Source organism: Impatiens glandulifera, chromosome 5 (genome assembly GCF_907164915.1).
Source record: "Impatiens glandulifera chromosome 5, dImpGla2.1, whole genome shotgun sequence".
In the NCBI taxonomy this organism is placed as follows: domain Eukaryota; kingdom Viridiplantae; phylum Streptophyta; class Magnoliopsida; order Ericales; family Balsaminaceae; genus Impatiens; species Impatiens glandulifera.
In genome coordinates this window covers 49,138,178-49,148,462 of record NC_061866.1, presented here as the reverse complement: position 1 = coordinate 49,148,462, position 10,285 = coordinate 49,138,178, and the positions used below count along the sequence as shown (strand labels likewise).

Sequence of the window (10,285 nt, the reverse complement as noted above, 5' to 3'; positions counted from 1 at the left end):
TTTGCTTCCCACCCCATATACCCAAGTCTGGATCTTTCTCCGTGGAGTCTCTCCTCTTCAACGCATGCTCAAATCCCTCTTCTTAATTTTCGTCATAATCATCATCTATTGAGAATCGAGATGCCTTCTTGGTGGGGAAAAAAATCTCCTAAAAACAGAGTACTGCATCCCGAACTGGATGAATCACAGCAAAATCATCATACGATCAAATCGTCGGCCGGAAATGATACAAATACAAGCAAAAAGAACGTCCCAAGCTTTAACGAGGTCTCCAATACAGTAATTTCGCCTAACTCGCGCATTTCCCCTAGAAATAGCAGAGATTTCACATCCACCGGCGCCGGAGGAAGAGTTAGCTCAGGTGGGTCTTCGGCCTTTTCCGGTTTCGATTCAGATAGGGCTCATCCTCTTCCCCGACCGTCTATTTCATCGACTCCGTCCATGACCACTGATTATAGTAGTACTGGATTGAGATCTGGTTCTGTCTCTGTTTCCAGCGTTAGCTCATCTGGGTCTTCCGAGGATGGTGGTAATGGTATTCACCTTGATCATGTCCAATCTGGTGTTCAGAGGTTAGATAAATCGATTAGAATTCAGTTTGTAATTTGATCTGATCTTAAATATCACTCAAAAAGTTAATTGGATTCAAAATTTCCTTTTGGTAATTGCAGCAGGAGACTTTATGATATGAAGATGAGCCCAAGATCAGGTTCAAGAACAGCTACTGCCAATACATCTCCGATTCATCCGCGATTTTCTGGGTCGAATTTGGATTCCCCAACAGGAAGAATCGAGTGCCACCCACTTCCTCTTCCTCCTCCTCCAGGCTCTCCTACCAGACCTCCTTCCCCATTATCAAACACAAGAACATCTCCAGTAATCGATACCAATCATCTAAATTGTATCTCTAAATGGAAGAAAGGAAGGCTTTTAGGAAGAGGAACTTTTGGACAAGTTTATCTTGGCTTTAACAGGTAATCTAATCTCTAAAATAACTAATCTCTCTTTCTCTATTTATCTCTGCAACTATCTTGAAATTGTCTTATATCTTTGGCAGTGAGAGTGGTCAGATGTGTGCAATTAAAGAAGTGAAGGTTATTTCTGATGATCACACTTCAAGAGAATGTCTGAAGCAATTGAACCAGGAGATCAATCTTCTAAATCAGCTTTCTCATCCGAATATAGTCCAATACTATGGAAGTGAACTGGTATAATGATGTTTGATGGATTATCTATCCGTTGTGTTTGAAATTGGAATGACTTTTTTCCTTACTAATGATCAGGGTGAAGAGACATTGTCTGTTTATCTGGAATATGTATCTGGAGGTTCCATTCATAAACTACTCCAAGAATATGGTCCTTTTACAGAACCCGTTATTCAAAGCTACACTAGACAGATTCTATCCGGACTTGCCTATCTCCATGGACGAAATACTGTACATAGGTAAAAAAAAAACAGAAGTCAAAATCCATTATTTTTGCGAAATACTGATCTTGGTCCTTGATTTTTGAGCAGGGATATCAAAGGGGCAAATATTTTGGTCGATCCTAATGGTGAAGTCAAGCTTGCAGACTTTGGAATGGCCAAGCATGTAGGTTTCTTGATAGTTTTTAGAATTTTCTTAACAAAACAGTTCATGGTGGTTTTGATTTGAAATTTTGAATGATGCAGATCACAGCATGTTCATCAATGCTTTCTTTCAAAGGAAGTCCTTACTGGATGGCACCTGAAGTTGTGATGAATATGAATGGTTACAGTCTTCCAGTAGATATTTGGAGCTTAGGATGTACAATTCTCGAAATGGCTAGTTCTAAACCGCCTTGGAGCCAATACGAAGGGGTGAGAAAAGAAACTATTTTCTTGCGAGTTTCCTCGTTAAATTATATATATTTATGGGTGTTTGTTTTCTCAGGTGGCTGCTATATTTAAAATTGGTAACAGTAAGGATATTCCTGAAATACCCGATCATCTTTCGAGCGAAGCCAAGAGTTTCATAAGCCTGTGTTTGCAACGAGAACCTTCAGCGCGGCCTTCAGCCTTGAAGCTCCTCGAACACCCTTTTGTCCGGGATCAAGGAAGCCCTAGATTTTATTCTGATGGAAATCGATCCCCGGTAAAGTCTTTTAATGTCTCCAATTTATTACCTTGTGGACAAATTTATGATTTTTTGTTGTTTTATCGTGTTTAAACAGGCAACTAGTTCTAGACAAAGTGTGACAGTAAACTCGAGACCTATACTGAGCTCAAGGTACACATTATTGATGATTCTTTATTGAACATGTCTTACAGAAATGAGAATTAGTAAATGATGTATATGGTTATTATGATGGCAGGGAAATTGGAAGAACTATAACTTCTTTACCTGTATCTCCTTGTTCTAGTCCATTGAGAGATTATGGAGCAGCATACAAAAGCTGTTTTCTATCGCCTACACATCGGTCTTATGCTTTTGTGGGACAAAATGTAAATAACGCTGCTTTTGTGGGACAAAATGTAAATAACGCGAGAGATTATCATAGTAGACAACCGGGGAAAATATATACTCCTGAACCGAGTTATAATAGAGAGAATAATCAGTTTAAATTCCAAACATCGAGCACATTCCCTCAATGAGACTAATGATCTCGCTTTGTGTAAAGTTTGAGAAGAGAAGAATTGGGAATGAAGATGTTTTTGACAAAAATTCCTTTTGTTCTCTCTTGTTGTAAATGGACTATTTGTTACAGCCTTGTTAAATGTGGTTTAGTACTTCTTATGATGTCAAAAGTTGGTTTGAATTGAAGAAAATAAACCTGCTAGCTCTCAAAAATATTTTGTTTTTGAAGAACAAAAACATTTTGTTAGCATAATCTTATTCTTGAAGGTTTTTCAAATCTTAACATTATAGATCTTATTAACCTCTCTAGTGAAACACAATAACACTTTTTTACTTGGTTTTATTCTTCCAAATTGTAAACATAATGACCCTTTTAAACTAGAGTGTTTTTAGCTGGAATGTAACTGAAAATTTTGATTTTAGATAAAACCTGAGATATATAGTCTTTTTTATAAATGCCAAAACCTTTCCATACTATTTAGGCATTTTTTTTTTAATTTTTTTTTTCCTTTAGTTAGAAAGGGACAAATTGTCTCCTATTAATTACTTAAGTTGTAAAAGTTTTTTTAATTTAGAAAACTACCATAAACTTTATAAAACTATATAGTTATGTCCCCATTTAAATAGCTTTTTATATATAAAATCAATTGTTTTTTTTAGGTAATACTCTTTTTATTTGAAATTTTAACTCATAAATGATAGAACATTATGAGACTTGGGTGTACTGAAGTCCTTGCGAATAATAAGATATTGAGGAATTGTCCAGATGTAAAATCATAATTATTAATAGAGGCATTTTCCACATAAAAGGGAATATTTTATCACAATATAAAAGGAGAAGTGACGTGAATTATTCGAAAATAGAAGTTGATTTGTTTTGTAAGAAAAAGATATCAATGAACTTTTATGAAATAAAACAAAAAAAATTTAAAAAGATAAAACTTAATTTTTTTTAGTACAAATGTGATCTTACCCTAATTTAAAAAAAAAATTAATATACAAATTCTTTTTTATCTAATTTAAAAAATGACAAAACTTATCTTTATATACTCTAATTTTATTAATAAATTTTTTTGTTATTATTTTAAGTTTACCTCATATCCGTGTCCTCTGAGTGCAGGAACTCATGTCATATTTTTACATCGGACAATAATAAATAAAATAAAACTTTTATAAATGAGAATAAAGAATTTGAATAAATTAGTTTAAAAAAGTCACCCTTAGGTCTAGAAACATTGTGATAATATAACTAATTAATTAATTATATATCCATGATAAGCTACTTTGTGGTCACTACTATTATGCATGTGTATGTTTAACGATAGGTTTTGTACTTTTCACTAAAGTCAATACCTTAATATTCAATTGAAAGCCATTTTATTTTATTTTCTTTCTCAATTTCTTTATTCATCCACTAAACATAATTCCAAAAACAAAAAAGGTACTCTTATAGTTCAAGTTGAAAAAGTTGCCAATAATTTATTTTCTTTATTAAGCATAAAGATTAAATTTTGGATAATAATCCAAATTAATTTCTAAATCATTTGAATTTTTTATAAACATAATAATACATGTATATATTAAAATAGCCCAATTTGAATGGCTGTTATACAATTCAATATTCATTTTAATTCAGAGCATCTTTAATATCTTAAAAAGGACTTTTTCACTTGAATTATTCTATTATGTTTAAATTGATGTAGTTTTGTGATATAAAATATTAAAAGATGTATCTTAAATTGATATTTTTACTGTTATTTTCAAAATAAACGACTTCTAAAAATTAAGTCAACCACTACTCTCCAAATTCCATTTTTTTAAAACAAATAGAATAGGAAAAATAATCAACTAGCATTATCATAAGATGCACAAAATATTAATACATTTTACTTTTTGTGATTTTTTTTCTAAAAGGATTTTTTTTTTGTGTAAGTGTCTATAATTGTTAGCACTTTCAAACAAAAGTCACGATTATTATAAATTTTATAGACTTTTTGTATATTCGTATCTAGAAGTTGGATTTCCTGCTCCCGATTTGTCCATACTCTTTTGTTCCCTCTCACTGGAGAAGCAAAACTGTTTTTAAATTTATTTTTGTTTTTATTATTTTGTCCCACCCCTGTGAGAGGAAACAGAGACAAATCGGGAGTAGAGAATCCCATCTCGTATCTATGGACCAAAATTCCTCTCAATTCTCGATGAGTGATACTTTATTGATATCATTTGACACTAGTCTTGGGACTCTTGTCACTTCTGTCGACATGACTTTTTCGACTTTGCCCTATTTTTTTTTTTTCAAATTATGTTGGCATTTAGGGACTATTATTATTTTTTTTGGGTGGTGTGGGTGGGTTGTGGTGGGGGACACATCACATTTGGATTTAGGATAGTATTGAAATAAGGGTTTTTGATAATGTTGTTTGCATCCACAATGCAAAAACGCGTTTGGCCAACTTCACTCAGTCTTCTTCCATTTCGACTGCAATTAAATAAGATCATTTTTTTATAAATAAAATAAGGAAATGTTAAATAGAAATGATGTTCAAATGGGGTTTAGTTAATATATAATTTATTGAAAACCTTCTTAAGTTATACTACCAATTAGCTTTACAATGGCAATTAACTGATTTTGGAACTATACTATATATATATATTCAAATGGGAAAAAAATACTAAAAAAAGTCCATATTTTCAGAACTCAATGGAAAGTTAGGCAGTTGGGTTTATGAGCATTTGGAGTCGACGTTCACACTTCATAACACCCATTTCCATTTTCTTCCTCCTCAGATCTCTCTTTATATATCTCTCTCTGTAATTTCTTCTCTTTTCAAAAAAGGGTCCTCCTTTGAGTCTCTCTTAAACCTTCTTACCTCACCAGTTGACCAGTTGAAACCTCACGTGTTTCTTGGATTCATCGTCTATCATAGCTTCCTCCTCTTGAGCTCAGGCTAAAAAGAGCTTCTTTTTTGTGGGCAGGGGGTTATCTTTCATCTGCATTTGTTAGTCCCTGGATTTCAATCGTTTAAGGTAAGAATATGTTATCATTGTTCTGATTTGAAAAGTGGGTTGTAAAAATGATTGCTTGATTTTGTTTCTTGGCTCTCTATAAGAAGCAATGAAGAATGATACCCATGTTTATTTATCATTGTGGATGTGTACTAAGTACTAACCAATCCATTGAAACCAAACAATCGGCAGCTGTATAAGGAATCATCCATTGAATATTGGTTGATTTTGTTTTTCAATTTACTCAATGCATATCAAAGATTTGTATAATTCAATTATTTGGTTAGGTTTGATTGGGCATGAAGACATTTGGCAATGGAGAAGTTGATTTGGAAGGCGGAGGTAAATTGGAAAAGACTATAAGAAATGAGAGCAAGTCATACAGAATGAACAACCAGTCGTTGTTATCTGGAATTGCATATTGCGTTTCTTCGTGTAGTATGATACTCGTTAATAAATACGTGCTTTCCAGTTATAATTTCAATGCTGGCATTTCTTTGATGCTTTACCAGGTTAGTTATATACTTCTGAATCATCGAATCAAATTGAACCAAAGATCTTTTCATCAATTCTCACAGTTTGTATGTTTCGTGTGTAGAATTTGGTTTCGGTGGTGGTGGTAGCTAGTTTGAGTTTTTTGGGTGTGGTTTCAACTGAACCACTTACATGGAAATTGATCAAAGTTTGGTTGCCTGTAAACGTTATATTTGTGGGGATGTTAGTCACAAGTATGTTTAGTCTCAAGTATATAAATGTAGCCATGGTTACTGTCTTGAAGAACGTTACTAATGTAATGACTGCTGTGGGAGAGATGTATCTGTTCAATAAGCATCACGATAACAGAGTTTGGGCCGCTCTTTTCTTAATGGTAGTTGACAACATCTGTTCTGTTATGTTCTTCGATGCGATATTTTCTTCTATGTTTTTGATTTCCTGTTCTTTGGTGGTCTGCGCAGATTATTTCAGCAATTTCAGGAGGAATTACAGATTTATCGTTTCATAGTGTTGGTTATGCATGGCAGTTTGCTAATTGTCTCTTGACAGCTTCTTATTCTGTAAGTATTGATTCAATGATTGAATGCGTGTTAGATATTGTAATGGCGGTTTGACATGTACTGCGAAAACTGGGCAGTTAATACTGAGAAGGGTGATGGACACGGCAAAACAAGTAACAAAATCTGGAAACTTGAACGAGTTCTCAATGGTCTTGCTAAACAACACCCTTTCGTTGCCATTAGGAATCGTGCTTATTTTCGTGTTCAATGAAGTGGACTACCTTTCTCAAACGTAAGTTCTTCATTCTTTGAAATGAAACGAATATATAAATGAATTTGTTAAAGTTATGAATGAATTGATAATTGCAGACCACTTTTGAGGATTCCTACCTTCTGGTTGGTAATGACATTGAGCGGATTCTTGGGTTTAGCCATAAGTTTCACTTCCATGTGGTTCCTTCATCAAACGAGTGCCACCACTTACAGGTAAAATCACCTATCTGAAATGATCTGAAATGCATTGGACAGATCTTCTTCATGATTGTTTATACTTTATATTGTATGTTCCTTGCAGCCTCATTGGATCATTGAACAAAATCCCCCTCTCAGTCGCGGGAATTCTTCTTTTCCATGTCCCCACGAGTCTCGAGAATTCAGGCAGTATATTTTTCGGTGAGTCCTGCATGGTCTGGTCTGGGTGATGAAATTTTAATAATATAATCAATTAAAAGGGTGATGACCACCTTTTGTTAATAATTGCAGGTCTTGTGGCGGGTATATTCTTTGCCAAGGCGAAAATGAGAGGTAAGTCTCAGGCAGCTTAAAAACAAACCAGGGGATGGATGGATTATATTATAATAGCTAGGTGTGGAAGAAAGGAATTAAATGATTCCAATGAGATGATGATGTAAGTTAAAATTAATTGATATGATCAAATGTAATAATAATATATAAAGTATACATTTGGAATACTACATGAGTTTCCTTCTGCTTCTTATAATTGTGATCCCCAATGGTGATGGAATGATATCTATATTATTAATAAGAGGCAATGTGAGTTGGAACAGATGTGACTTACGGTTTTACAGAGAATGCAAGGTCTTGATTCTTTGAATGGCTTGCTTTACTCTGGCCGAGGGTTCTTCATATAAGATAGATGGGTTGTCAAATGCAGAAGCCATACTCGGTTCACCAAGGAAAGCTAAGAACGTATCAGAAACCGACGCAGACAGGGAATCGAGATTGTAACCGCCCTCCAAGAAAAACACACACCGACCACCACATAGTTCTTTTGCGATCTGCTTGATGTTTGAAGCAAGATTGTAATAAGTTCCAGTTGTGAATTGCATACTGGCAAGGGGGTCCAACACATGTGCATCATATCTGTGTAGAAATAAAAACGAATAAGGGCATGGAGAGTATCTATATATAGAATAAAAAAGACAATGAAACTCACCCTGCCGAGACAAGAATTATGTCGGGCTTGAATCTCTGAGCAGACGGAGCAATCACTTCATCGAACACTCTCCTCATTGCTATATCGCCAGATCCACCGGGTAAAGGTAAATTTAGGGTTGTTCCTTCTCCAGCTCCATGACCTATCTCATTGAATTTACCAGTTCCAGGGTAACTTCCATCCTGCATGGAATTAACATAAGTTTAGATCTATGTGACAAGCAGAGAGATAATAAGACTTTCTTCCTTACTTGATGAGTTGAAAGAAAGAATATATTAGGGTCGTCATAGAATGCATCGTTTGTTCCATTTCCATGGTGAACATCAAAGTCAATGATGAAAACGCGATTCAACCCGTGTTGTCGTTGGGCGTATCGAGCAGCAATCGCCACGTTTCCAAAAACGCAGAATCCCATAGGTCCCTTTGGTACGGCATGATGCCCTGGAGGTCTTATGAGAGCAAAACCAGTAGGAGGGTCCCTACTAATCTTTGACGCTGCTACCTAACATTCATAAAAAATATATTGATTTTAGAAACAAAACAAAAAGAAATTAAATATTTGCACCGAAGAAATAACATAAAGACTTCAATGACTAACGTCTTGGATTGAGACATCACCACTGAATCTACTAGGGAAATCCCTGCTCCAGCTGCAATGAGAGATTCCTGAAACGTCTGCATCATATATATGCATAGCAATTGTAAATTGGATTGACAAGGAAAAGCCAATTGAGTCCAATATTCTTACAGAGGCAGTAGCATAAGTTGGTCCAGACCCTTCAATAAAAATGATCCCTTGCTCTGAAGCCCGTTCCATAGCCTGTAATAACACAGAAAGCTCAGGCAGTAGCATAAGTTGAAAAAATGAAGATTTCATTAAAACTATGATCAAAGCAAAAGTTGCATCAATTATGGTAGAAATACAACCAAATATTTACAAGACATGAAGACAAACTAGGGTCAATGTTGCTCATTCAAACGGAAACAAGATGAATCTCATAATGGAGAGAGGAGGAAGAAAACTAGGGGGGTGAAGAAACACTACCTTCTCAAGCCCTGAAACATAAGAAGTTGTGTGAACACTTGCTATATCATCCACTGAAGCAGGCCTGAAATTTTGCAGCTGAATGATTTCTGCTCCACGAAACTGAATTAAAGTAAAGATGTATTATAAAGACCAAGAGAATGTGTAAGTTTTTAACTTGATCCATAAACAAACCAGAAATGCGATAGTACCAAATGCAATATATACCTTTGGAGTGAGTTCCATTTTTTCAAGAGCCTTAACTATAGCAGGAACCCTTAAATGTGATTCTGGATGCGCTTCCTGTAATAAGCATTCATTTAAACTCAATGAGAAGAACACATAAAGATTGAATTTTAGCTCCACATCAAGACTGTTGGTCACCTGGTTATGGCCCATAGCAGGAGCTATGGAATATATAATCTTTGCTGCATTCAGATGGGTATCGGAAGGTATGAATGTATCTCCATCCCCAGTAGTCAAACAAGATACCAAACTATTTGTGTTATGTCTGTCACGCTTCAGAACACATCTTTGTTTTATTGTCTTCCTGCTTGGGTCGAAAACAAGATTCTTCCATTTGCAAATAGAATTCCACGAGAAGGACGACATATGACCTATCAAGATTATAAAAGTGACACGATGATTGATTGGAAGCTATTAAACTATACCAAATTTGAAGAGCAAGATAATCAATTGTAAGAGTTCATACATACAGCAGCATGAGAATGGAGTAGCAACAAGTGAAGCTTAAGAGTATCATCATCATAGCTCATAGGGTATTATTACTAAACTCAGTTTCAAAATCAAACAAGTAATAACCACTGAAATTCAGAGAATGGGTCCCAATTCAAGTGGTGGATTATTTAATTAGAACATCTCATCTCCTTTCTGGAGTTACCAATGGAGGTTATTAGTTTAAGTTACCGACGATTGAATATGACGAAATAGAAAACCCTCAAGAAGATTTCCTTTCCGTTTTATCATTATTGTTAATCAGAAAAACCTAGTTCTGTGTTGTATGTCGTGATATTTTACGGATTAGAGAGAGAGAGAGAGAGAAAGAGAGAGAACCTCCGGCTCCGGGGAGAATCCCAAGCTCCATGGGAATGGACTGGTAGAGCTGCTGCTTGAGGCTTGAGCGCGCGCACAAATTCGCAGGCAATGGAGGATTATCAACTACGATAAAGCATAAACCGACACGTGG

At 35.1% G+C, this 10,285-nt stretch overlaps 3 protein-coding genes across 4 annotated transcripts; 2 read left to right on the top strand and 1 right to left on the bottom strand.

Moving 5' to 3' along the window:
- Positions 1-2,753, top strand: LOC124938182 (mitogen-activated protein kinase kinase kinase 3-like). Of its 2 annotated transcripts, none has more exons than XM_047478573.1 (10): positions 1-572; positions 675-974; positions 1,058-1,208; positions 1,284-1,444; positions 1,517-1,592; positions 1,673-1,840; positions 1,914-2,114; positions 2,194-2,249; positions 2,335-2,462; positions 2,493-2,753. In XM_047478573.1, exons 1-10 carry the CDS (start codon positions 121-123, stop codon positions 2,612-2,614), a joined length of 1,815 nt encoding a protein of 604 aa, XP_047334529.1. In that variant the 5' UTR covers positions 1-120; the 3' UTR covers positions 2,615-2,753. The 2 variants fall into 2 exon arrangements, with proteins under 2 accessions (XP_047334529.1, XP_047334528.1); XM_047478572.1 differs by having other exon boundaries at positions 672-974.
- A 2,510-nt stretch (positions 2,754-5,263) lies between these two features.
- LOC124938229 (GDP-mannose transporter GONST1-like) lies at positions 5,264-7,595 on the top strand. Its single transcript, XM_047478634.1, has 8 exons — positions 5,264-5,624; positions 5,891-6,115; positions 6,202-6,471; positions 6,560-6,658; positions 6,736-6,890; positions 6,968-7,084; positions 7,173-7,270; positions 7,361-7,595. The coding sequence occupies exons 2-8, from the start codon at positions 5,903-5,905 to the stop codon at positions 7,420-7,422; spliced, it is 1,014 nt and encodes a 337-aa protein (XP_047334590.1). The 5' UTR covers positions 5,264-5,624; positions 5,891-5,902; the 3' UTR covers positions 7,423-7,595.
- LOC124938228 (histone deacetylase 14, chloroplastic) lies at positions 7,499-10,285 on the bottom strand. The gene is made up of 9 exons (XM_047478633.1): positions 10,153-10,285; positions 9,463-9,695; positions 9,307-9,381; positions 9,100-9,201; positions 8,803-8,874; positions 8,673-8,729; positions 8,305-8,556; positions 8,055-8,236; positions 7,499-7,981 (listed from the first exon to the last, which is right to left on the bottom strand). Exons 1-9 carry the CDS (start codon positions 10,181-10,183, stop codon positions 7,681-7,683), a joined length of 1,305 nt encoding a protein of 434 aa, XP_047334589.1. The 5' UTR covers positions 10,184-10,285; the 3' UTR covers positions 7,499-7,680.

Coding starts and splice junctions, on each gene's coding strand:
- LOC124938182 (XM_047478572.1), top strand. CDS start 121: ATGCCTTCTTGGTGGGGAAAAAAATCTCCTAAAAACAGAGTACTGCAT. Junction 573..671: donor GTCCAATCTGGTGTTCAGAG/GTTAGATAAATC, acceptor TGGTAATTGCAG/CAGGAGACTTTATGATATGA. Junction 975..1,057: donor GTTTATCTTGGCTTTAACAG/GTAATCTAATCT, acceptor TATCTTTGGCAG/TGAGAGTGGTCAGATGTGTG.
- LOC124938229 (XM_047478634.1), top strand. CDS start 5,903: ATGAAGACATTTGGCAATGGAGAAGTTGATTTGGAAGGCGGAGGTAAA. Junction 7,085..7,172: donor ACGAGTGCCACCACTTACAG/GTAAAATCACCT, acceptor TGTTCCTTGCAG/CCTCATTGGATCATTGAACA. Junction 7,271..7,360: donor TTCAGGCAGTATATTTTTCG/GTGAGTCCTGCA, acceptor TAATAATTGCAG/GTCTTGTGGCGGGTATATTC.
- LOC124938228 (XM_047478633.1), bottom strand. CDS start 10,183: ATGGAGCTTGGGATTCTCCCCGGAGCCGGAG. Junction 9,382..9,462: donor CTGCTATGGGCCATAACCAG/GTGACCAACAGT, acceptor TGCTTATTACAG/GAAGCGCATCCAGAATCACA. Junction 9,202..9,306: donor AAATGGAACTCACTCCAAAG/GTATATATTGCA, acceptor ACTTTAATTCAG/TTTCGTGGAGCAGAAATCAT.